Source organism: Mus musculus, chromosome 6, assembly GCF_000001635.26.
Source record: "Mus musculus strain C57BL/6J chromosome 6, GRCm38.p6 C57BL/6J".
Lineage (NCBI taxonomy): Eukaryota > Metazoa > Chordata > Mammalia > Rodentia > Muridae > Mus > Mus musculus.
In genome coordinates this window covers 3,372,055-3,399,571 of record NC_000072.6, presented here as the reverse complement: position 1 = coordinate 3,399,571, position 27,517 = coordinate 3,372,055, and the positions used below count along the sequence as shown (strand labels likewise).

At 39.9% G+C, this 27,517-nt stretch overlaps 1 protein-coding gene across 2 annotated transcripts; it reads left to right on the top strand.

The window, feature by feature from the left end:
- On the top strand, positions 1-27,315 carry Samd9l (sterile alpha motif domain containing 9-like). Of its 2 annotated transcripts, none has more exons than NM_010156.3 (2): positions 1-304; positions 22,291-27,315. In NM_010156.3, the coding sequence occupies exon 2, from the start codon at positions 22,313-22,315 to the stop codon at positions 27,050-27,052; it is 4,740 nt and encodes a 1,579-aa protein (NP_034286.2). In that variant the 5' UTR covers positions 1-304; positions 22,291-22,312; the 3' UTR covers positions 27,053-27,315. The 2 variants fall into 2 exon arrangements, with proteins under 2 accessions (NP_034286.2, XP_006505089.1); XM_006505026.2 differs by lacking the exon at positions 1-304 and adding an exon at positions 14,512-14,662.
- The last annotated feature ends 202 nt before the right edge of the window (positions 27,316-27,517 follow it).

The window sequence follows — 27,517 nt, the reverse complement described above, 5'->3', positions numbered from 1 at the left end:
ATTTCAGGAAGTCTCTTTCTGTATCAGAATCGAAACTGGAAACTGAAGCAGAGGTGGTTTTTTACTTCCTTACACTCTTGCCAGCATTAGCCACACCCTGGTGTCTCTCAGCCAGTTTAAGCTGGTGTTAAGGTAGACAAGCAGACTGGTTAAGACCACCAAGACTAAATGAAGTTGTTTGTCACGGACATCTTGGGAGGAAGAGAATACAGATACCAGACATTTTCTTTACTAAAATGGACAGGTTTTGTTTTCTTTTTTCCTTTTAAACGATTTTTTATGTAGAAGAAATTTGAAAATTTGGGTAAGTACAAAATTTCTTCTTTCCTATTATTGTTGTTGCTATTGGTGTCTACAGCAACAGTTTATGGAAGAGGGAAAAGTAAACTTTGAGGTTAGAATGTTTTAAGTATATTCTAAAACAAAGCTGGTAATTTTCTGAGCTTAAAATTGCTGGTCTGTGTGTTGTTGTAAATGGTACTGTGGCTATAACATAAACATTCCATTAAAAAAAATGTTTTTGAAAATAAGGCACAGTTCTATTAATAGCCCTTAAAGAAAAGCAGCATCTTCAACAAGAAAAAAAAAAAGCACTTTAATGTTCTATTAGTGCAAAACATAGTCCTCCAGTCACTGTAAGGAACAGGCAGTCTAGAAAATTACATCCTCCATAGTGTGTTGGACTTTAATGTCAAGTCTATATGTTGGAGGCAAAAACAGAATGTTCACAGAGCTTCTGCCAGAAAGTTTTGGAATCATGGCAGTTTTATGTGCCTGGTAAGAATCAGGGGCTGAGATCTGATATTTCCCCCCAAATGTCATTCAAGGGCCTAGGGGAACAATGTTATTGAAGTTCTTTAACCTCTCTGAGAAAAACTGACAAGTCCTACAATTCTCCTGTGTGTGTGTGTGTGTGTGTGTGTGTGTGTCTGTGTGTGCGTGTATGTGTGTGCCTGTGTGTGTGTGTGTGTGTATGTGTATGTGTGTGTGTATGTGTGTGTGTATGTGTGTGTATATGTGTGTGTGTGTATGTTCAGTCATATAAATTCTATCTCTTCTTTATACTATATAAGCTCATGAGCAATTCTGGGAACACTCTAAAATACATGCACACACAGTCACACACACACCCCACTTATTTTTAGTTCTAATTAGCCTTCCTCTGGTTTTCTTTTCCTAAGGGATTTTTATATATGTGTGATTCTGCAGCACATTTTAAGGTTTGTGCAAGCCTTTTAGAAGCACGGATAGCCTGAAGAAACCATTAATACAGTGGCTTATACAGTCTCCAAAGTGGCCTCTTCTGTGGGTTTAGGGGATTGATTCAAGGAAGAGCTTTTAAGTCTGAACATAGGCATTAGAGCAGAAGTTCTCAACCTGTGAGTCTTGACAGGGGATGCCTAAGACCATCAGAAAACACAGATATTTACTTTATAATTCATAACAGTCACACAGTTACAGTTATGAAGTAGCAAGGGAATAATTTTATGGGTGGGGGAGGGGGGTCACCAGACTGTGAGGTGCTGTATTAAAGGGTTTCAGCATTAGGGAGGTCAAGAACCACTGTTTTAGAGGGAGCACTGTGAAAAGTGAAACCTGTTCAGTTTCATAAGTTGGGAGTGAAAATTCATCCCTTTTTTGGTATTTGCTTAGTTTCTCAACCAAGTATTTCTGCCCATATCTCTCTGCCTCCAACCCTGCCATGAGAACTCAAGCTTATATTCTGATATGTTTCTTAGCTCAGGTATGAATAATCCATCTGACTCATGACTTCATCTTGCATTTTGTACTCTTACACCGAGATAGGTGGGGACCGACATATGTATAACTGTGAGAAGAAATTTTTACTGCTGAATTTAGGAAGACTTCAGGTGTCCCGATTAGAGGTTGCATAAGAGCCCTGGGCTTGTAATCAAGAGCCTGGGGACACCAGGCATCCAAATGGCCATCATGTGCTCACTCATGTGTTGGGAGGGACTGGGCAGCAGAGGTGGTTGGACAGCATAGCAAAACCAGGGAGTGAGTAGCTGAGGGTCAGAGCTGGAGAGTTGCATGTGAGTATATGAGGCTTTGCTTCTATGTAAGAGTAACGAGTGGGCAGTGGGATCAGGAGTTAGACATCTATAATATCAGTAAAGATGGTCCTTTCCTGCCTCCTTCCTCTTGCTCACGTGAGATCACGTGTTCAGAAGGAAATGGTGACAGACTGCTGGTGGCAGTACTCTGTCATTTACACATCTCTTTATCATGCCTGGGTCATTTCTGTTGAGTCCATAAACGTTTCCTCCAGGAAGATGTGGACAGAAGATGTGGAAATGGATGCTCTGGAGATCTGTTTTGCTTTTCAGCTTGCTAATTAAACAGAATTAGAAAACTGTGATGATGAAAGTGCTGCGAAGCTCACCGCTGGCTTGGACCAGGCCAAGGTGGGCTGCTGCACACAGAGACGTCAGCTCTTTCAATGCCTGTGTCATTCAGAATCTTCCCTTTCTGCTCTCACCAGTGCTAGATATGCTGGAATGTTATAAACTTACATCAAGTAGTATACCTACCTGGCCGTTTATAGATATGAAGTTTAGACATGAAGAAACAGGCTCTATAGTGAATTGTGCACTTTTTCCAGGAAATAAAGAGTAGAATCTTTGTTTTAAAACAAGGCCAATCAAGTGATAAACGTTACTACAATAAGCTGTAAAGTACAAAAAGTGTTGGAATTGAGCAGGCTTCTGGCATGGGAAACTTGATCATTTGGAATATATAACTTTAAGGATTGTGCTATTGAGCCATTCTTGGTGGCTTACATGTATCCACAGTGAGATGTGCTTGCATGGTAGAGACGAATCCAATGTTTCAACACCATCCCAACCACTTACAAAAGATATCACACACACACACACACACACACACACACACACACACACACACACACACACACACACAAACTCACAATGTTATAAGTAAGTTTATAACTTTGGGTGGACTATTTTTATATCTTTCCTCATCCTAGTGCAGCCAGGAAGCCATGGGTTGCTGCATGCTGGCCTGAGGCTTACAAGGACCCGGTACACCAGGGAGGCAGGCTGGGGCTGAAAGCGACTTAGATGTTGAGAGGTTAATGGAGCCAAGACAGGATTCTGTTCAAGGCTCTCTAGTTTACTACTAGAGTCTACTTATAAAAGGGGAAGGCCCATTACCCGCCAGTCCATTCTTGGTGTCTGGAGCCAGCCTGTAGGTGATATGCAGAATAGGATGTTCCTATGGAATATCTAGGGGGCTTCTCAGCAGGTAGCAGTGTCTTGGAGAGAGCATTGGCAGGTGGCAGAACAAAAGAGCCATCTAGGTCAGAAGGCTCCACCTTAGGTAATTTTCTTCTCAGTGGCAGCAAGGTCAAAGTCTGAATCAGCCTACTTCAGGGCTGAGGGAGGCTATAATGGGTTAGATAAGCCTGCAAGATATAAATAAAACATTTTTCTGTCTGCTTTTGTGAAAGTTGAAGTGGACAAAGTACATGGAAATGTCATAATAACGGGCTAGAGAGGTGGCTCAGTGAATAAGGAGAGCACTTGTGTGTGCAAATATGAGAACTTGAGTCAACTCTCAGTTCTCACATCCAAAACTCAGAAGTAGTGAACTGCTGTAACCCAAGCCCTGTGTGTGCTGGAGTCTGGAAGATTGTTGGTTCTTGCTGGTTGCCAGCTTAACCACAGTATGGGTAAGAAAACCTGCTTCAGAGTAAAAAGTGAGTAGTAATAGCAGAGTCTCCCAATGCCTTAAACCACACAAGGACATTCACATGAGAGCTATTTTCCCTCCCTCCCTCTCTTCCTCCTTCTTTGTCTGCCTTTACAAAAGCACACAGACATGCAAGTCCACAAATTTAATGCAAATAAGTAAAAAATTTTAATATCATCATAATAAAACCCCTTATTTCCTATGCTGACTAAAAATGTTAGTGAAGCAATGGACAGAGAGAATGAGTGGGGCGTTATTAATGATATGCTGGTATTGTAAACTCAGTTTATAAACTGGAAACTTAAATTCATAGGGTAAGAGTCCTCTTCATTGAAAACAGTCCGATTATTCAGGAAGTTTATTCCACTTCAAAATCTGCAAGCAGGATGTTAATCTTTCTATTAGACTTTCACCTCTCTCTCTCTCTCTCTCTCTCTCTCTCTCTCTCTCTCTCTCTCTCTTTCTCTCTCTCTCACACACACACACACACACACACACACACACACACACACTTATGCACACACATTCGCTCACACACAAACTGGGGGGCAGGGCAAACCATAGGAGATATAAGAAGATTGTCTAGAAACAAGTTTTCTTCTAAAAATCCACCACACAAATATGTATAAAATGTAGTGTTTCAAATTGCAAACTGAAACCTAGTGAGGTGTTTGTATGACTCTCTTGTCTAAGGAGCCTTAGTAATGGTGAGGGTATTCTCGTGTGCTGGGAATCCGAGCCCAAGTCTACTGCTGAGCTATATCCACTAGGCAGATAACTTTGAGTTAGGATTTGAAGAAATTAAAGAAAACAGTACTAAGAATTCACTGTGAGTGGAATAAAGAGGTCAAAGCTAGTCCTGAAATCTGCTGTAGAAATACAAAGTGATGAAACAGTAAGATGTGAATACCTAGACTTGTTCTAGTCCTTACCCTTATTTCTAGGCCACATGACAGTCTTGTTTCTACACAGCTTCTATTTTAGTTTTGGGTACCCTTTTGGATAAAGTTCATGGGAAACCTGAAAATTCTCTTCTGTTAGAAAAGAGTGTGGAGTTGGCTGTGCCTTTAGAGAATTTGTGAATAGAGATAGAGGTAGGTGCCTAAGTTGGAAGGTAAACTGCCATTCAACCCTGGTTCCAGGGGCCTGAGAGAACAAGAAATGGTACAGTTACAACAGGTTATTGTGCAGCCAAGTGCACCTTTAGACAATTTGTTTCTGCCTACACAGCTACCTTCAGTATTCACAGTCTTTGTGCATCTGATTGACAAGCCTCTTGAGAATTTAACTACAGCTGCTGGTTCATGCCTTGTGTCTACTTGCCTAGACAACTGGTCTGCAGCTGCTGAGTTGTATTTGTGTTTGCTATGGGACTGAACTACTACCAAAGATGATCAAGCTCACCTCCAAAAAACTATTGCTAAACAGGTCCACTTCCCTCATATCCTAATAGCTTTTCTCTTCTACTACCTCTGTTGGGTAGTAGGCTAGAGGAGAAGATGAACCCTTATTAAAAGTTGGTTGCAAAAAATTTATGCCCACAGGGTACTGTTGTGAATCATCAGAAAAAGAGAACACAAGTTAAGCCAGGAACATGGACCAATATTTGTGCCTTTTACAATGTGAGTTTTTTCCACACACTCTCTCTCTCTCTTCTCTCTCTCTCTCTCTCTCTCTCTCTGTATATATATATATATATGTGTGTGTGTGTGTGTGTGTGTGTGTGTGTTTTCTTCATTTACATATCAAATGCTATCTCCAAAGCCACCTATACCCTTTCCCTGCCCTGCTCTCCAACCCACCCACTCCGTCTTCCTGGTCCTGGCATTCCCCTGTACTGGGGCATAGAATTTTCACAATACCAAGGGTCTCTCCTCCCATTGATGGCTGACTAGGCCATCCTCTGCCACATAAGCAACTAGAGACACAGCTCTGGGGGTACTGGTTAGTTCATAGCGTTGTTCCTCCTTTAGGGTTGCAGACCCCTTCAGCTCCTTGGGTACTTTCTCTAACTCCTTCATTAGGGGATAGATGACTGTGAGCATCAACTTCTGTATTTGCCAGGCATTGGCATAGCCTAACAAGAGAGAGCTATGTCAGGGTCCTGTCAGCAAAATCTTTCTGGCATATGCAATAGTGCCTGCTTTTGGTGGTTGTATATGGGATGGATCCCTGAGTAGGGCAGTCTCTGGATAGTCTTTCCTTTTGTCTCAGCTCTGAACTTTGTCTCTATAATTCCTTCAATGGGTATTTTGTTCCCCATTCTAAGAAGGAACAAAGTATCCACACTTTGGTCTTCTTTCTTCTTGAGGTTCATGTGTTTTACAAATTGTGTCTTGGATAGTCTAAGTTTCTGGGCTACTATCAGCTTATCAGTGAGTGCATATCATTAGTGTTCTTTTGTGATTGGGTTACCTCCCTCAGGATGATGCCCTCCAGATGCATCCATTTGCCTAAGAATTTCATAAATACATTGTTTTTAATTTCTGAGTAGTACTCCATTGTGTAAATATACCACATTTTCTGTATCCATTCCTCTGTTAAGGGACATCTGGGTTCTTTCCAGCTTCTGGCTATTATAAATAAGGCTGCTATGAGCATAGTGGAGCATGTGTCCTTATTACCAGTTAGAATATCTTCTGGGTATATGCCCAGGAGAGGAATTGCTAGATCTTCCATTAGCATTATGTGCAATTTTCTGAGGAACTGCCAGACTGATTTCCACATTGATTGTACCAGCTTGCAATCCCACCAACAATGGAGGAGTGTCCTTCTTTCTCCACATCCTCAGCATCGGCTGTCACCTGAATTTTTGATCTTAGGCATTCTGACTGGTGTGAGGTGAAATTTCAGGGTTGTTTTGATTTGCATTTCCCTGATGATTAAGGATGTTGAACATTTTTTCAAGTGCTTCTCAACCATTTGGTAATCCTCAGTTGAGAATTCTCTGTTTAAATCTGGGCCCCATTTTTGATAGGGTTATTTGATATTCTGGAGTCCATCTTCTTGAGTTCTTTATAGATATTGGATATTATTTCCCTATCTGATTTAGGATTGGTAAAGATCCTTTCGCAATCTGTTTGTGGCCTTTTTGTCTTATAGACAATGCGTTTTGCCTTACAGAAGCTTTGGAATTTTATTAGGTCCCATTTATTTTATTTTGTCAGTTCTTGATCTTACAGCACAAGACATTGCTGTTCTGTTCAGGAATTTTCCCCCTGTGCCCATATCTTCAAGGCTTTTCTGAATTTTCTCCTCTATAAGTTTCAGTGTCTCTGGTTTTACATGAAGTTCCTTGATCCACGTAGACTTGGCCTTAGTAAAAGGAGATAAGAATGGATCAATTCATATTTTTCTACATGATAACCGCCAGTTGTACCACCACCATTTGTTGAAAATGCTGTCTCTTTTTCCACTGGATGGTTTTAGCTCCCTTGTCAAAGATCAAGTAACCATAGGTGTGTAGGTTCATTTCTCGGTTTTCAATTCTATTCCATTGGTCTACCTGTCTGTCATTGTACCAGTACCATGCAGTTTTAATCACAATTGCTCTGTTGTACAACTTGAGGTCAGGCAAGGTTTTTTGAGCAGAGGTTCTTTTATCATTGAGAAGAGTTTTTGCTACCCTAGGTTTTTTGTTATTCCAGATGACTTTGCAAATCTGCCCTTTCTAACTCAGTGAAGAATTGAGTTGGAACTTTGATGGGGCTTGTATTTTATCTGTAGATTGCTTTTGGGAGGATAGCCATTTTTGCTATATTAATCCTGCCAATTCATGAGCATGGAAGATTTTTCCATCTCCTGAGATCTTCTTTGATTTCTTTCTTCAGAGACTTGAAGTTCTTATCATACAGATCTTTCAATTCCTTAGTTAGAGTCACACCTAGGTATTTTATATTATTTGTGACTACTACGAAGGGTGTTGTTTCCCTAATTTCTTTCTCAGCCTGTTTATCCTTTGTGTAAAGAAAGGCCATTGATTTGTTTGAGATAATTTTATATCCAGCCACTGCACTGAAGCTGTTTATGAGGGTTAGGAGTCTCTGGTGGAATTTTTAGGGTCACTCACATATACTATCATATCATCTGCAAACAGTGATAATTTGACTTCTTCCTTTCCAATTTGTATCCCCTTGATCTCCTTTTGTTGTCGAATTGCTTTGGCTAGGACTTCAAGTACTATCTTGAGTAGGTAGGGAGAAAGTGGGCAGCCTTGTCTAGTCCCCGATTTTAGTGAGATTGCTTCCAGCTTCTTTCCATTTATTTTGATGTTGGCTACTGGTTTGCTGTAGATTGCTTTTATTATGTTTAGGTATGGTTCTTGAATTCCTGATCCTTCCAAGACTTATCATGAATGGGTGTTGGATTTTGTCAAATGCTTTCTCAGCATCTATTGCGATAATCATGTGCTTTTTGTCTTTGAGTTTGTTTATATAGTAGATTACGTTGATGGATTTCCTTATATTAAACCATCCCTGCATCCCTTGGATAAAGCCTACTTGGTCATGATGGAGGTTTGTTTTGATGTATTCTTGTATTTAGTTAGCGAGAATTTTATTGAGTATTTTTGCATCGATATTTATAAGGGAAATTGGTCTGAAGTTCTCTATCTTTGTTGGGTGTTTTTGTGGTTTAGGTATGAGAGTAATTGCGGCATCATAGAATGAATTGGGTAGAGTACCTTCTGTTTCTATTTTGTGGAATATTTTGAGGAGAACTGAACATGGGTATCCTTTGAAGGTCTGCTAGAATTCTGCAGTAAACCCATCTGGTTTATTTAATAATGATAAATTCCTAAGGCTTATTGGTTCTAATGACACAATTTTGTCATGTAACCTTACCCTAGCAGCCTAGCCAAGGTAGATGCAGGTTCTTAAAAACAAATATTAATTCTCATGGAACAGAGCATACAATAACTATTTCTATATACATATATGCAGTTTAAAGAGTGAATACACACATTAAAGAGGTTGCAGCAGAGTTCTAAGAGTTTCACCAGTGATCTGAGAGATAGTCTTTATTGGTAAACCGTAGCATGTAGTTTTATGATCTAGTCACCTTTAGCTCTGAGAGGTGACTGTGCTACCAGCCCCCACCTGGCTTCACTTGAATCCTTGGACTAAAGACATAGACCCACCGTTTTCCAATTACACCTGGCCTGGCACAATAGCTGGGCATTATTATTTCCTGCTTCGAAAAGAGTGCCTTTACCAATTTCTTATCTCCATCTCTCCACTTGCCTTAAACTTCAGTTGTTAAACTCCCCTGACCACCGACTTGTTGGAGTGGCCACTGTGGCCACTCTGTTTTGAGATCTTACATGTTGCTCAGATCTCCAATCTCCATGGCATGGGGAACTCTTTCCCCTCCCTTGTGTCTCTCTCTGTACCTCCAGGGTCCTGGAAAACCCACCTGTCCCTTCTGCCCAACAATTGCTTTCTTTACTGACAGATAAAGAACCAATTGGGGAACAGGACCCATCAGAACCACCTCCTACAGTAAACTAATGGACCAAAGCAGTGATGGGTTGAATTGCTGTTGGGTCTGCTAGAGCTAGGACCTGAAAGCAGAGCTGCTGCATAGTTCAGCTGAGAGATGAAAGGTCAAAGCAGCTCTAGGTTTGGAAATGAGGGGTTAATGTCCAGATCCACACTGAGTCACAGTAAAATGGGCAGGCAGTCAAGTAGGGTATATTACCTGTGGGAAATCAAGCCAAGCTCAAGCTCCAGGGACAGTTCATGACTTCGCTGCTTATTGCTCCTTGATACAAACCCAGGCATTAGATTGTAGGTTGGGGTGGGACCATGTGGTCCCCATGATAGGTATTCATCACTTTATGGACTCCAGATAAAGGAGTTTGTTCTAGGGCTTTTATTGTTGTGACCAAACACCATGACCAAATAGCCCAGGGATGGCACCACCCTGGTATTTTAAAATACCTTATAGTTGAATCTCATGGAGGCATTTTCTCAATAGAGGCTCCTTACTCTCTGATGATTCTAGCTTGACATTGATGCGCAAAATCAGCCAGTACAGAGTTATACCCTTTTCCTTGGTCTGGCATGTCTGGTAAATTCTTGGGTCTGGTTTCTCTGATATGATTTTAAAACACACATATGCTCCCACACCCTCAATTTTCCCAATAAATATATAAATGGTCTCCCTTTCTACTCACAGAAAATAAGTCATATATTAGTCTTTACCACATGGATGGGACCCAAAAGACTGGTTCTGGATCCATACAGGGCCTGCAGCCATCCTCCTCCCTCAAAATGGAGTAAGAAATTCAAAGGGTAGAATTGGAAACAGAGAGTATAAGTCCTGCATATTTGGAAAGGTGTGCCAGAATTCCTAACTTTGGAGTATATGCTGGAGACCCCTTTCATGGTGGCTGACTAAGAAGCAGATGGCTAAGCTAGGTCATCCATGATTATCATTTGTCCATTTCAGATGACATTCATTTTGATGAGTTGAAATTCTAGCGAAAAGGGTCTACTTTGGCTAGGCTTGCCCATAGTGATGCTGGCTTTTCTTCTTTTGTCATTAGAAGATATTTTGTGAAGATGAAATTTCAAATATAATGAAATACATGTAATATTTTCACAAATATTTTCATTTACTGATTCATTTATGTTTGCATGGTTTCTATGCCATTTGATGGGTTATGATATATTTCTACAGTTAGATTTGGTGTTCTAATTTTTCTAGATTTCACTAGTCACCACTAGTTTAATTTGACTTTTTGGAGCATTTTTAACAATTCTATCCCTTTCTGAAATCTTCTATGGTTGGTTTCACATCCTTATGGGAGGTGTGCCTGTTAGATTTTTGATTTGTTTTGTCTTGTTTTCCCAACTTGACACATACTAGAGTCAAGTGGAAAGAGACTTTACCAGCTTACTGCTTCACTTCCTGCTTTCAGTTACCTCAGTGCAAATTAAAATTCTACAATGTGATTAAGTCATAGAAGTCAAACTTACCTTTCCAAGCTGTATTTGGTCACTATTTTATCATAGCAGTAAAAATCAACCTAGGAGAGAAGTTGGTACCAAAGAGCAGGCTACTATTGTGTCAGACCTGCCTGATGATGTTGTGGGGAAGCTTGTAGAAGTGTTCAGAGTTTCAGACTAGAAAATCCATCCATGTTCACAGCTTAACGGGTTGTTTTGGGGGAACCTGGAAGATAAGAGTGCTGAGAGCAATGTTGGTGATGGAACCCTGGCTGGTGAAGTTTCAAAGGGAAGTAAGACTCTGTCAGGGCTGTACATGTGATATATTTCAATTAACAGTCTGTGATTTGTTGTCCCCCAGGGCTAAAGAATAGTCTTTGATGAATAGGATACCAGTCCTACTTGAGCAAATGACTGCTTTCTAGGGCAAACTGATGCTGGCATCAGCTGTGATTAAGAAGAGACTAGCACCAAGTTGAAATCTTTTTGGAAGTGTTCCCTCAGAGTTAGTAGACAGAAACATAGTCCAGAGAGAAAGCCAAGGTTGCATCTTAGATTGGGGAGCTGACCCTGGTAATGTGCAAGGGTGTCGTATGTAGTACTAGTTGGGGCAGCAAGAAAACAACAGGATTTGGTGGAGTCAAGGAAATAAGATGAGTTTTTGGCACTGTGAGAAGCCACTGGCAATCCCAAGATTGAAGAGGTCATGGGGAGAAGTTTAGTATTGGCACCATGCCCATGTGACTGTATTGGAGTTCCTATAGAAAGCCCAGGAGGTTGTTGGTGAAAGTGAGCCCTCAGTTGCTGTGGAGATCTCAAGATATTGACGATTTCAAGACTGTGAGACAATCACAGAGGACAGCAGCAGCTGGTGGAGTGGAGCCAGCCCAAGCCTATGAGATGAGCTATGTCTGTGGTGACTCGCCAAGCCAGAGGGATGTAACTTGGCCAAAGCCCTTTAGTACCACCATTTCTTGTGATCTTTTCAGATATTCTTCTTATTATTTTACCCACATCCTTCTTCTTCTTTTTTCACTTCCATCTTCCTTCCCTAAAGAGATCCTCTTTCCTCATTTTTTTCTATCTATTCCTACTTTCTTCTCTATTTACCTCTTTCCTCCTATCAGATCAGGAGTCTTTCTTTTCTGATTTCTCCTATCAAATCACCTTTATTCTGTCATTACTTCCCTCCTGAAAGAGCCCTCCCTTCCTGATGGATAAATACAAAAAAGTATTGTGTACCTAAAGCTCACAGAACTATAGGCAACTGAGGAAGGCCAGGAATGAGAGAAGAGGCCTTCCTCAAAGAGGAACACACCAATCGATTGTCCAATGCTAAACAATCAGATATGACAACATACATACAAGTAGCATTACATGGACTGAACAGATTATATTCAGGAAGATATATTTATGGTGTGTGTGTGTGTGTGTGTGTGTGTGTGTGTGTAATAACAATTAGCTTTTTTAAAAGAGGCCATGAATTTGAAAGAGAGCAGGAAGGTATATAAGGGGATAATTGAGGGGAAAGGGAGAAATATAATTAAATTATAGACTCAAAAATTTTAAAAAGGAGAAAATGAATACAGACAGACATAACACACACACACACACACACACACACTGACACACACATGATCTCCTAGATTATAACCCATAGTAAAAGGCATCTGCTTTGTTTTAGATTTAGTTTGCTTAATAGTCAAGCCCTAAAAGATTATCAATAATTTAATTATAGTTGTTGTCCAAACAGACAAATAAACAAACAAACAAACCAAAAGATCTTTACGTAGGCTTAGAATTATAACCCATAACAAGTGCTTAGCCCATACCTAATCAAAGGCTTGTAATGTTTCCTGGAATGTCTGTTTTCTTTGTACTCTCTCCAGTGTCTTAGCTGTTGAGATTTAAAAATGTACCTGGTGAAAAATTGTTACGCATGGTTCCCATTTACTGATAATTTTCTGTAATGTATTTATAAATCTATCTACCGTCCACTATAGCACTGGGGACCAGACACAGAGCCTCATGGATATCAAGTACTCTAAATGGGATACAGTCACCAGCCCTATAAAAAACCTCCCTCTTCAAGATTATTGGCAAAAACAAAACTGAAACTACTTCCTCATTCTGATTCTGCAGGGCATTCTCAGAGTCTCAGCATTGAAGGCAGAGAATTTTGCAGCTTAACAACCTAGCGTTTTTTCTTTCTGAACCGGATCCTGAGAATTGTATCTGAAGAAAATTAGAAAACACAGCATAAAGATGCTGTTTTCGAGCGTCTAGAATAATAAAGTTTTCAGGACACTGGAAAGTTTCTGAATTTTGACATCTTTCCTCTTTTTTATGCCCATAATAAGAAAGATATTTCTAAAAGCTCTAGCTCTATTTTTGTATCAATCCATACTTTTAAAGTGAATCATTATATATAAAATATTAAGTTAATTCGTGATAGAAGCACATTACAAATATAAGAGTTTATTTAACTGATGATAACTTAGAAATGCTTTCCTATGCAGAAATGCTTCATTAAGTACAGTTAAAACAATGAGAACTGGTCAGGGTAATGAGTGGGTTCCTCATTGTGCCAAACGGGCAGATAAGAAAGATGGGAAAATAACACAATAGAAGTACAAAGCTAAACAAAAAGTGGTGGAATCTGGGGTCCTGGGTAATATTGTCAATTTCTACTTTCCTTTCTACTTAATGTAAGATTTTTTTTCCAAGTTTTGTTTTCAAACTCATCAAAGGCAATGCCCTCCAGAGCTAGCCATTTAAATTTCCCTTTACAGCTATTTCAGACAGCAAGGGAGCTGAGGAAGTAGTACAGGGGTTTGTTGTTGTTGTTGCTGCTGTTGTTGTTTCATTTTACTGTGTTGTGTTAGGTTAGTGTGTTCATCACGAAAACAAAACTACCTTGCTTGTGTTTAGTTTTAGTTCGTGGGACCCTCAGAGTGTATAGCTCCGTGGGGCTGCAGTGAAAACTGGGATGTTTCTGTCCCTTTAAGCAGTCCTCCTCTGGGCTTGGAGATCAGGTCTTGGACTCCTGAGGTGAAGGTTTGCTTGTCCTTCTTGCTCAGCAAGAGAGAGTTTAAAAGGCCAAGTTCTCTGGAGCTTGGAGTTCTGTAGCTACCTTGAATATTTCACATAGTTAATGATAAGATTTTTGTCCATATTTTAAAACATCAAGCTACGGGGTTTTAAGGAGCAAAAATTTAAGGACTTGATATTCTCAAAAGTTGATCAAACCTACCATAGAAATTTGATTTATTTCTTTTCAACACTAAGTGTCTTAAATTTTAAGATGTTCTTAAAATTTGTCAAGTGACAAGGCCTTTTAAAAGCTTCACTGAACAAATATCATAGGTTTGAATTATGTTCTGAACTGCTAGAATGTTGGAGGCAGGTTGGGGAAGTTTTTGACATTTTAGCGGTTTTAAAGGAATTTTTGAAGAGTTCAGCATATCATACTTTGACAATATATTACACTTATTAGGATTGAGATTCAGGGAGTCGAGGTGTTTTTCTATCTGAGAATCTATCTACCCGTTTGCTGCTTACAGCAGCCTCTGGTTTTGAATGACTGAAAACAGCTCACTTAGTAGCCAAGGTATTTGGCAGCACTCACTGCCTGAAAGAACAGATGGGCTGCAGAAGAAATTCCTGATGTGAGGTGCTTTTCTTGAATCTTGTTGGGATTTCTGTTTCCACATTCAGTTAAATCCAAAGAAGAAATCTGACCTCAGCCTTCTACATAGCAGAGGGAGGGTGGTGAGTTAAATATTTAACTGAGTGCTTTGAACTGGAAACCAACACTTTTCCTGACCCTGCTGTGGGTGAGCCTGTGGGAAGGGGAAAGTCCCCTGGCAGGGAAGTCAGTTTCTGCAGTGGGCAGGGAGGCCCTGAACACCAACAGGCCTCACCCAGTGCTACCTTCTAAAAGAAGTACCCTCCTCTGGGACTGATGCCCCAACAGGAAGGTGAGACAATATGTTGTGAAACTGAACTCTTGCAAAGATGGCAGGAAAAATAAGCTGATTTATTATCTTGTCTTTTCTTAAAACTCTGTTTTTATGTGAGCAGTGCTCGAATCTCGGGCTTGTTCTAGCCTAAGGAGTGGGACAGTTATTAGCCTGAAACCTTTGTTCTGATTAAATATTCTAGAAGGGAGGAGAAGTATCACTTCTTTCGTCCATGTACTAGTGCTGCCTTTGACAGACTGGTGAAGAAACATGTAGAATATGTAGAGTATTCTGGAGGTGGAAGTGTCTGCAGCCTGGGCGGTGACCAAGAATCTAAGCACACTAAATGATGTGAAGCAGCTTACCCAACTACAAACTCTATACTGTGTAGCATGTCAAAAGATCTATCTAAGCAAAGGCAGAGACTTGCCAAGGTTAGTCCCATTGTCATTGAGTCTTTCCTTTACAGCCAGCAGGTAGCAACTATCGGAAAAGAATGCATTGTGGTAAAATATACCCTTCAGGAAATTGCAACTAAGTGCTATGTAGTTTCCTGTCCTCCTGTGAGGGCAGGGTGTACGTGCTGAGCTTCAGCCAGGCTGAAGATGGGTGTGTCCTCTTGGGCTCCAGCCAGGCCTTAAGGCTGGGCTGCTGGGCTGCTGCTCAGGCCTAGCTGCCTTGACAAAGTCTGCAGCCATGACACTGTTACTTGACTCTCTTACACTGTTGGTCTCCAAAGATAACAAAGGAAAAGTTCTTTGGGCACAGATTGCAGATTTGAGTACTAATAAGAAAACAGAATCCCAGAATTGCTCAGTCTGCCCAGGTATACAGGGGAGATTCTCTAAGCAGTGGCTAGCATCCCTCTCCCATGTTAACACAGAGGTTTTCCGTGCATTTCCTCTGAAACAGGTGAACACAAACAGCAATAGTTTCCCTCATATTGCCCCCTTTATGGAACAGCCTGGTTGGGAAGAGACCTACTTTTAACATCAGATGTTTTTCCTGGTAACCACTTCTTCCCCTATATAAACACATTGTGGTTTTCTGCTCAGTATCAAAGGCCCATGTGTTTAAAAAGTATTCCTACAGTCCATCCAGGATTTAAAGTTGAAGTCATAAGAAGAGCCAAGGGATTGTGTGGAGGTGTTAGGAATACTTTTTTACCCAAACCATTGCCACCTTGAACTAAATATACATGTAGTTTCTGCATGCATTGTGCTGCATGGACATATAAAATGTTTTTCAGACTGACAGAGGAAAAAGGGTAAGAAAATTGTGTGCAAGTGTCACAAATACAGTAGCCACAAGATTAGAATATAACTCAGTGCAGAGTACATGCCTTCCACATGGTTCTGTCCCCAGTATGAAAGGGGGAGGAGAGAGAGAGAGAGAGAGAGAGAGAGAGAGAGAGAGAGAGAGAGAGAGAGAGAGAGAGAGAGAGAGAGGGAGGGAGAGAGGGAGAGAGAGAGAGAGAGAGAGAGAGAGAGAGAGAGAGAGAGAGAGAAGGCAGGAGGAGATCCTGTAAAACACTGTTTTTTTTTTTTTTTTTTGCATTACTTTTGAACCACCATAGTAGAGGTGGGGAGCTGAGGATATTGGGATGCTGTATAAAGGTTACATCTTTCTTTTCTTTTCTTTTCTTTTCTTTTCTTTTCTTTTCTTTTTCTTTTTCTTTTTCTTTTTCTTTTTCTTTTCTTTCTTTTTTTTCTTTTCTTTTCTTTTTTTTTTTTTTTTTTTTTTTTTTTTGCTGGTGGTCTGGCTGGGGGTGGGAAGGGGAAGGGCTTGGGGATGAATTAGATTCTTGCACCGGCTAGGCAAGGACTCTGCCATGGAAATATATACCAACCAGTTTTGTTTTGATTTTTGTTTGTTTGTTTGTTTGATATTTAACGTTTTAATTTGAGTCAGAATATCACTACATTACCCAGATCTTCATCATGAACAATGAGGAAGCTTCTGTAATAAGGAAAAGATAAAATGATAGCAGACTTGGGAAGACCAGATGATCATCACTGTATTTGAGATGGATGCTTCTCTTTCCCCTTAATTCAAACAGACAAGGACTTAATGAAGAAAAGCTGACATTGTGTGAGATAATGCAAAAGCAGAGATCCCACCAGCCCCACATTTCACACGCACATACCACATATAGGTATTCAGACATACCACATTAGAGAGGAATTTTAATACAACAAAATGACTTCTCTGGCAAGGAATAACATCTAAAGATGGCCTAGGTCTGTGTGATCCCAGTACAGACACACCCTTAATACACACCTTTAATCCCTAATAATTAAGGCTTGGTTAGTTTGGAGAAGGAAGCAGCTATGTTTGAAAGTGAAGGAGGACAAAGTGATAAATCACAGAACGATTTGACAGAATGAGTCAGAGATAGAAGACACCCAACTCTCTTGTTTTTTTGTTTGTTTGTTTTGTTTTGTGTTTTTTGTTTTTGTTTTGTTTTTGTTTTTTGTTTTTTTTTGAGACAGGGTTTCTGTGTATAGCCCTGGCTGTCCTGGATCTCACTTTGTAGACCAGGCTGGCCTCGAACTCAGAAATCTGCCTGCCTCTGCCTCCTGAGTGCTGGGATTAAAGGGGTGTGCCACCATGCCCGGCTGACCCCCAAGTATTATGAGAATAGCACAAGAAAGAGAAGTCAAGGAGAGTCAGTCAGTTGGGAATCAGTTTAGTCAGTGCTGTTTGTGTCATGTGGTTGAGTTCATTTGTGAGTGCAGTGAAGGTCAGCAGAGGCAGTTGGAACAAGAGAATAAAAAGGAGCCAGTAGATTTGAACAAACTAGTAGAGCAATTCGGTGAGAAGCTTAGAGAAGTCATATTCAATCAGTCAGAAGAGTCTGAGCCAGAACAGCTGAGTTGAACTAGCGAGCCAGAGTTCAGAAAGAGCTAGAGAGGGTGAGTTTATTCAACAGTAAGCTGAGACAACAATTACATAAGGCAAATAAAAGATACTTTTATATCATATAAACACATACCACACACACACACACACACACACACTTCACAAACACACCCACACACACACATATGCTATACCATATACACATAACACATGTACACCATACACCACATAAATACACACTGTCCATATGACAACACTCACACACATCCTATATACACAAACATACACAGTTGTCACTATGTACACAGTAGCCAGTGAATAGGACATCCTAATATGCTGCCTTTATCGATGGCTAGCATGTATAGAAAAAGTGTAACTACTAGCCAGTAGAGAAGAGGAAGCCCAGAACTGCTTCTTAAAATCTTTTGATGTTGTAAGAAAGAAGTTGGTGGACTGACTTACTGGGGAAAGTTTCTGTCCAAGAGAAGATACAACCTAAGACAGACCAGGGTCAGTGTGCAAGCATGATAGGAACCTTTGAAAACGAGGCTCCATGTCCCCAGAATTGCAAGGGCTGACAATCTTGGATAGAAAGAGACCTCATCCAAAGGAAAACTTGTCTGAGAAACATGTTCTTTGGGGAGGCATAATTAGGCAAAGCACAACTGATAAGGATAAAGGGTTAATGACAGGGCTTCAGGTTCCTGAGGAATATATTTTTACCAACTTCTCTTTTTAAAAAAGTATATGTCTATCCTTCTCTTGGTTATGGTAGTTAACTTAGAAACCATAGTTAGGTCTTCTCTCTGGGTAATAAAATGAAGAGGCATCTAAGTTCTTTGTAACATAGACATTGTTAAACCATGAATTTCCAAAAATAAAATACAATTGTTTTGCTATTGGAAAATTGCAGTTTCTTCATTCACCAAATATTGGGCCCTTGGGATTCACCTGTAAATGAGAAAGAAAAACAGTCTCTTTTCTACATGGATCTTAGTTTCTGAGCCAGGATGAGAAAAACAATTAAGTAAAACATATTGTATATAGGTCTTAAAACGAAAACTCAAGACAGGGAAGAGTGGCTGAGAGTGCTGAAGGAAGGAGGAGAGAGAGTCTTATTTAATTTTAAGTGTTGACAAAGGCATTCACAGAGGCCCTGTTGAATTTGAGTAAAGAGCTAAAAGGTAATGACAGACTCAATGTAGGTATAAGGAAAAGGACAATCTGAGCAGAGGAAATAACTAGTAGGATCCATTCTGTGGTAGGCTGATGTGTGTGGAGAGCAGCCAGCCAAGCCATTGAACAACAGACAGTGGAGGCCGGGAGATCATAAGTGCAGCATGTAGATAGAGCCTGTAGAACATTGGGCACTCAGCTTGAATTCATATTAAATGAGAAGGCACTGGAAGTTTTTGAGCAATCTGGTGACTCCGCGTAAATTATATGAAATATAATGGATTACGTTTTTCCCTAATGACCTCTCATGTTAAATTTTTGCACATAAAACAACTTTGTTCATCAGTAAGACCATATGCTTAGGGAATAGAAACTAGAATTTGAATGTAGGAACTTGTGTGGGGAGGGCTGAGTTTGGTCTACAAGTCCATAATCATAAGGACAAAGTCAGTGTGTGACCATAGTTGTGCAAGTGAGTTGAGGCTGAGATCATTAAACAGGAAAAAGTAGTTAGCTCAGTGTAAGGCCAAGAGATTAGATGGATCAATTTTATTTCGCTACCAATAATTATGACAAAATAGTATCTATAAACATGTAAGTCCTTTTGAGCTGTCTGCAAAAATAGCTTAAAGTGTATTAAAACCCAGCTAAGCCTCGTATACCGCCTAAAGTTTCAGCAACCAGGAGGCTGAGGCAGAAGGTACTCAGGTTTCAGTCCAGCCACAGCTACATGTGGACTTGTCACAAAACTTCAAAAAATACAAGGACAAAGATCAATTATTTAGCAAGTTATTGTTTGTATAATTTGTGTATGTGTGCTTGTCACTATGTATGCACCTGTGTGTAGAAGTCAGAAGTCAATATCAGCATTTTCTTCAATAACTCCACATCTTAGCTTTTGAGATGGCCTCTTGATGAATCTGAAATTCACTAATTACACTAAGCTATCTGGCCAAGAAGCTCCAGGGATTTCCCTGTCTCTATTCTCCAAGTGCTGGGATTATAAGTGAGAGCCCATGTTTTTATGCAGTTGATGGGACACTTTATTCCCTAAACCATCTCTCCAGCCCCACATCAGACTAAAGTTAAAATAATAAGAGATTTATATTTTTAACATCCCATATAGGAGAGGAATTTTAAAAATCATCCTTTTTTCTAAAGTGACTTCAGCAAAACCTTTAAGAATATATAGAATAGCTGCCCATACTCTCAGTTCTATCTACAGCTCATAAATATATTATATGCAAGGTCCCTCTCCTGGGTGTTACCTGGAATGACTGAATTAGCTATTTCTGTGTTTTTCTGAAAAATTCTACCAAACTGTTTAAAGGAAGAATAGATATTTTACCTGACAGTTTTAGAGTTTTCTTTGGGCCTGTGTTCTTAGGTGCGATCTTGTGGTAGTAGGAGCCTACAGCAGAGGAGAGCCATATGTACCACAGTAGACCAGAGGGCAGAGAGGGAAGCTAGGAACTAGGGGCAGAAATAACTTCAAAGGCATATTTCTAGTGACTTACTTCTGCCAGATAAGCCCCACCCTCAGCCTGTAAAGGTTTGGAAACATTGGAAAAACTAGATTCAAAACCAGAACATGAGCAATGAGGATGTCTGTAGAGAAGTAAGAAGATAAGGGATATTTACTCAGCCCACAAGCTAGAAGAAATAGCTATTGATCAGTATTTCTTTGCCCATGATAACTCCAGAGCAAACCAATGCCTCGACTCTTGGTTCATGGAGACTGCCTACTGCTAGAGCACACATACCATGTCCCTGAGACTACCAAGAAGGATTGAAGTAGCCAAGGTCGACTAACACTCAGCTCCTTCAGTCACCCTTCAAGGCATCTTTCTGTTCCTCTCACCTTTAATTTCACATAAGACAGTCTCACATTTTTCTCCTACTCAGAGCACTCTCTCCATAAAGCCCAGTCTAACGCCCCTCTTTATGTCTGACACCTACCACAACTTTATTATTCTAACCTTTTAGGAATACGCTTGTGGAACTTGTATGAAATTTATTTTTTAATCCTTTTAAATAGAGTATGAGTATCAGGGAAGAAATTGACATCTGTTTCTGTTACCACTGACTTTCTTAAAAGTTATGTCTCGTCCATAATAGATACTCACTAACTTCTTCTTGAATGAATAAAAGAAGGCAAGCACCAATCTCTGAATATAATAGATGCCCTACTTCTGTGGAATTTCCAAGACAACCCCAACTGTACTCCAAAGGAACAAGTTGATCATCTGAAATACATTTATAGGGTTCATTGTGCCTATTGCTCATAGTCCCCACTGGCTAGGGACTGGTTGTGGCTTTATATTGAAGCCAAAAGTAACTAAGAGAATTTAAGACACTTAGACAGCCAGGAAGAAATTCAACAACGTGCAAGCTCCTCAAAGGCTGTAGCCTGTTCCAATCATTCTGATAAATATGCCACCTGTCTCTTTTCCTTCTTTGGCCCATCACGGTCCTGCACTCTCAAGACTCTCTTATTACTGTCTTATTCAGACTTTGAGAAGAGCCTCGAGGGGAACTTTTGCAAGAAATGCCAAACATAGGTTGAATCTAAATTTTGTTAGCCTTTATAATTAGTGATTCATACATTAATTTTAGACAGACATTCCTTAAATCTCTTTAAAATTAGTTTTGTTAAATCAGCATACAAAGTAATGAGTTTCATCACAACCTTTTTCTATACTTTGTTGTTGTTGATTTTCCTTCCCCAGAAGCCTCCCAGATCCTCCTTGTCCTACCCCTGCTGGTTTTCTTGGACTCCCTGCTGACAGGAGCCTGATATAGCTGTCTCCTGAGGGGCTCTGCCAGTGCCTGGCAAATACAGAAGTATCCACTCACAATCATCCATTGGATGAAGCACAAGGTCCCCAGTAAAGGAGCTAGAGAAAGTACCAAGGAGATGAAGTGGTCTGAAGCCCCATAGGAGGAACATCAATATGAACTAACAAGTACCCACAGAGCTCCTTGGAACAAAACCACCAATCAAAGAAAACACATGGTGGAACTTGTGGCTCTAGCTGCATATGTAGCAGAGGATAGCCTACTTGGTTATCAATAAGAGGAGAGACCCTAAGTCCTGTGAAGTTTCTATGCCCCATTATAGGAGAATGCCAGGGCCAGGACTGGGAGTGGGTGGGTTAGGGAGCAGGGGGAGTGGGGAGAGGATAGGGGATTTTCATAGAGGAAACTAGGAAAGGGGATACCATTTGAAATGTAAATAAAGAAAATAACTAATAAAAAGCTTAAATAAAATATTATTCTATGAAAAAGTAATTCTGTTACTCAAGATTCTAGTTTTAAGTTACAAAATCCCGATTTCCACACAGATTAGTCTAAAAGGGAACATTATCAAAGACAAAGAGTTTATCACCTGGCAAGCAGCTACTGCTTATTTCAGAATCACAATTGCAATTGCCTGTGAAATGAGCAATACTTAGGGCAATGTATAGAATGAATCCCAAGCAGTTTTAAGTAATTTTTGAAAAATATCGTGCATCTGTATATAATTTTGTATGAGGTTTTAATCCAAATTGCCTATGTGATTTCTGATAAATTATAATGCTAAAATATTATCATATTACTTTTTTCAGGGAATAAATTTGAAGCTTGAACATGAGTGGACAAGTAACTCAACCAAAATTGATCAAAGACTGGACCAAAGAACATGTAAGAAAATGGGTTACTGAAGATCTTAACATTGTTGAGAAATATGCTCAAATCTTGTTCAAAGAAGAGGTAACAGGGATGGTCCTGCAGGAATTAACTGAAGAGGATCTTAGAGAAATGGGCTTGCCACGGGGTCCAGCACTTCTGATAAAACGCATGTATAACAAACTAATTAGTTCCCCTGAAAGTCACAATCAAGATTCCAGAGAATTAAATGATAAAAAACTCTCAACAAAAGAACAGCAAACAAAGACCAAAAATGAGGAAGAAAACTCAGTTTCATCCAACAGTGATCATGGTCTCAGGGAGACAGGGCAGAATGAAGAACAAGAACCAAGTCTTACGAAAGAAAACATGTTAGGTGATGTGGTGACTAAAGACATGGAAGATAATAAGCCCAAACCAGAACAGATGTCTTGCACGCCATACCCTTTTGATTCTTTTTGTGATGTCAAACAATACATAGAACATTCTATTCTACGTGTTGCTGAGACAGGGCCACTCAATCTCATTGACCCAATACATGAATTCAAAGCCTTTACAAACACAAAGAAAGCCACAGAAGAGGACATAAAAATGAAATTTAGCAATGAGACTTTCCGATTTGCAGCAGCTTGTATGAATTCACGTACCAATGGCACTATTCATTTTGGAGTAAAAGACAAACCACACGGGGAAATTGTTGGTGTGCAAGTCACCAGTAAAGATATCTTTGTTAACCATTTCAACACAATGATCACGAAGTATTTTGAAGACAGTGAAATCAGTGAAGCCAGGGCTTGTATCCGGGAACCACGGTTCGTGGAAGTCCTTTTGCAGAATAATACACAATCTAATAGATTTGTCATTGAGGTAGATGTTATTCCCAGACATTCTATATGTCAAGAAAAGTATTTCTACATTATGATGCAAAGTAGCACAGGCAAAACATGGAAACAAAGCAAAGATACTTCATTGTTTGTAAGAGAAGGAGCTAGCTCTAAGAATATCCTGGGCAATCCCAACCAACGGGATAGAGAGTTCAAGAAATTTCTAGAGGATTTAAAGATGTGGACAGCGTCTAGAAAAGCGGCCGAAGAAGAACTTAGAATGGTAACTAAGAAAGAGAGTGAAGGACTAAAACTGTCTAAACTTTTGACCAGACACCAAGGCTCACTTGATGAATCTTACTATGATTGGTACATTCTTGTAACAAATACCTGTGCACCAACTCAATTAGAGCACTTAGAGTTCATAAAGGAAATGAAATTGTTTGCTGTGCTAGATTTTGATCCTTATTCTCACATCAAGGGAGTGGTCAAAGCTTACAGAGAAAGCAGAATAGCAAACCTTCACCTGCCCAGTCACTATGAGGAAAAAACTACCATAGCAGAGAAAATTTCTACTCTGAAACTTTATGAGCAACCTAGCTGGATCTTCTGCAATGGCAGAGTAGACTTGTCATGTCAACCTCTAGAGCCACATTTATGGCAGAGAGATAGAGCTTCTGGGGTTAGAAGACTTATTTCATTCCTCACAGACGAAAATATCATAGTAAAAGGGAAGGTTTTGGTGGTGTTCCTCTTACTTTCTCCCATAGAAAACCAAAAAGATCCACTCATTGAGACTTTTTGTGCTTTCTATCAAGTTTTCAATGGAATGGACAATATGTTGTGTATCTGTGTCAACTCAGCTATCTACCAACAATGGAGTGATCTACTACAAGTAAGACTGGAAATCAAAGATGATCTGGCAAAACATAGCATTTCCACTTTAAACATAGAACTAGTCAACAATACCATCCTCAAACTGAAATCAGTGATTCAATCTTCAAGGAGATTTTTGCCCTCCTGTGGCTCCTCCTCTGTTATTCTGGAGAAAATGGATGAAGATATCATGAGTGCATTGGAAATCCTCTGTGAAAATGAGTGTAAAGACACAGACATAGAGAAAGATGAATCTCAATTCCTAGAATTTAAGAAATCAAGAGAAGAACACTTTTATCGAGGAGGCAGAGTATCCTGGTGGAATTTCTATTTTTCTTCTGAAAACTATTCTTCAGCTTTTGTAAAAAGGGATAGTTTTGAAGAGCTAACAACATTAATACAACAGTGTGCAGACTCTCCTAAACCAGTGTTTGTCAAAGTCATCAACCTGTACCATCACCCAGGCTGTGGAGGTACTACGTTGGCGATGCATGTTCTCTGGGACTTAAAGCAGAAGTTTCGGTGTGCTGTCTTGAAAAACAAAGCAACTGATTTTGTAGAGATTGGAGAACAAGTAAGCAAGCTAATGAGCTACAAGGCTACCAGCCACGAGGACTTCATTCCCGTTCTTCTCCTTGTGGATGATTTCGAAGAACAAGAGAACGCCTATATTCTGCAGAATGCCATCAATGCCTTTATAGCAGAAAAGGGTCTGAGATATGAAAAAACATTAGTCATAATCCTGAACTGCATGAGATCTCAGAATCCAGATGAAAGTGCAAAGTTAGCAAATAGCATTTCACTAAAATACCAACTTTCTCCAAAAGAACAAAGAGCCTTTGAGGCCAAACTACAGGAAATTGAAAAGGAGCATAAGAACTGTGAAAACTTTTATTCGTTCATGATCTTGAAAGGCAACTTTGATACAACTTACATAAAGAATGTAGTGAAGAATACTCTGAAGGACCTGGATGCTAAAAGCAGGAGGGCCCAGCTCATTTCTTACCTGGCATTACTCAACTCTTATGTTACAGATTCTACCATTTCAGTATCACAGTGTGAAATATTTTTGGGAATCACTTACACCAAGAAATATGGGAAACCTGAAACTGTAGAAAAGAACATGGGAACCTATTCCACACTTCTAATAAGAACTGAAGTTTCAGATTATGGGAGGTACACTGGTATACGTATCATTCACCCTCTAATTGCCACCCACTGTTTAAAAGAACTGGAAATGAGCTACAGAATGGATAAGTGTCAGATTGCACTAAATATGCTAGAAGAGAATGTATTGTATGATTCTGGTCTAGGAAGGGACAAATTTAAATATGATGTGCAAACTCTATTGCTTACAAGACAACGCAAGGAACATGGAGCTGAAACAGACACTCTCTTTTCCCCATTGATTGAAGAATTGCAGAATGAGGAAACTGAAAAGGTCTTGATCGCAGGAAGTGATCGATTCCCACAAAATGCATTCATTTGTCAAGCTTTAGCAAGACACTTCTATATTAAAGAGAAGAACTTTAGCACTGCTTTAGTCTGGGCAAATCTGGCCAAAAGGAAAGCACCTAAGAATTCTTATATTTCAGATACACTTGGTCAAGTTTACAAAAGTGAGCTCAAACAGTGGTTGGGTAAAAATAAGACATGTGGAAATATTAGTGTGGATGATCTGGCCTATTTCCTAGAAGTTGCTGAAAAGGCTTCAAAAGCCTTCAAAGAGTCTCAGAATCAATCTGATAGTAAGGACTATGGAACTGAGGCATGGTCACCACAGAATTCCCAAAGAAGATATGACACTTTCAACACAGCCGGCTTCTTCGGAGAAATAGAAGTAGGTCTTGACACTATCCAGCTTCTTCAGCTCACACCCCTTTTCCATAAAGAAAATGAAATATCAAAAGAATCTATGGCAGAGTTTTTATCTGGAAAGGGGACCATCCTTTCAGACCCAAAAGGTGAATATTGTGTTGTTCTCAGCAAATTTACATCCCTTCTACAGAATTTACATTCAGATTTGGAAAGATGTTTTCATTTTTTTGGTGATTATATGGGTTTTCTGAAACCAAGGAATACTCCAAAAGAATTGACAGAACTCTTACTAAGTAAGAAAGTCAGCCGCTGTTTCAAGAAATATGTAGAACTTTTCTGCCATTTAGATACCAACTTGGTACAGGGCAAAGAAGATCTGTTACTTCAAAAGGAGAACTGTAGGAAGCGCATACAAGCTTGGCGAGCAGATACATTTTCAGGACTCCTTGAATATCTTAATCCAAATCACAAAGAAGCTAACAACATAGAAAATATAGTGGGAAACTATACCTTCCTATTACAGGATATCCTAAACAAGCAACTGTCAAAGGTGCTGACCAAGGACATACAAAATTTCATTTTGGCCAACATTATTCTCAGTTGTCTAAAGCCCAGTTCCAAGTATATCTTGCCATTTAGCACACTGAAAAAAAAGCTCAGAGAGGTCCTGCAGATTGTGGGGCTAACTCATTCATATCCTGATCCTTATTTCTTGGCCTGCCTCCTATTCTGGCCAGAAAACAAAGAGCTAGATGAAGACTCCACACTAATAGAAAAGTATGTCTCATCCTTGAATCGATCCTTCAGGAGACAGTACAAGCACATGTGTAGGTCCAGGCAGCCAAGCACACTCTTCTACCTGGGGCAGAAGAAGGGTCTTAACAGTCTTGTTCATAAGGCTGAAATCGAGCGCTACTTCAGTGAAGTGCAAGATTCAAATTCCTTCTGGCACAGTGGAGTAGTGTGGGAAAAAAGAGAGGTCAAAGACCTCCTACGCCTGCTGGATGGCCAGGCTGAAGGCAAACTAATCTCACTAGAATATGGAACAGAGGCAAAAATAAAAATACCAGTGACTTCTGTGTATTCAGCTCCACTCAGAAGTGGAAGGAACATAGAGAGAGTGTCCTTCTACCTAGGATTTTCCATTGAGGGTCCTCTGGCATATGGCATAAAAGTGATCTAAGGAGGTATATTCGTTCAACAATGTTAATTTGCATCTATCATTGTACTTACTCTTTCTAGCCCATAGAGTGCATTTTTGGCTTAATTATAATCACATAGTTTGCTTCTTTTTCTCTGTATCAGTTATGGGAAACTTTGTAGGACAAGAAATATGTCCATACCACAGAGCTTGGCCCACAGTAGCATCAGCTATTCCATATCCTCAATTTGCATTCCCAAACAGACATATTTGGCTCATCAATAAAACATCTGTTGTAAATTAAATGACTTTTCTAAATTATTTCTTCACTGTGACATAGACTAAGAAGATAATGAAAGTGGTGGTAATGAGATGGCTCTGCAGTCAAGAACATTTGCTACTCTCACAGAGGACCTGAGCTCAGTTCCCAGCACCCACATCAGTGGCTCACAACCTCTTAAATTTAGCACAGGGGGATCTAATGCCCATCTGCACCACCACTGACAC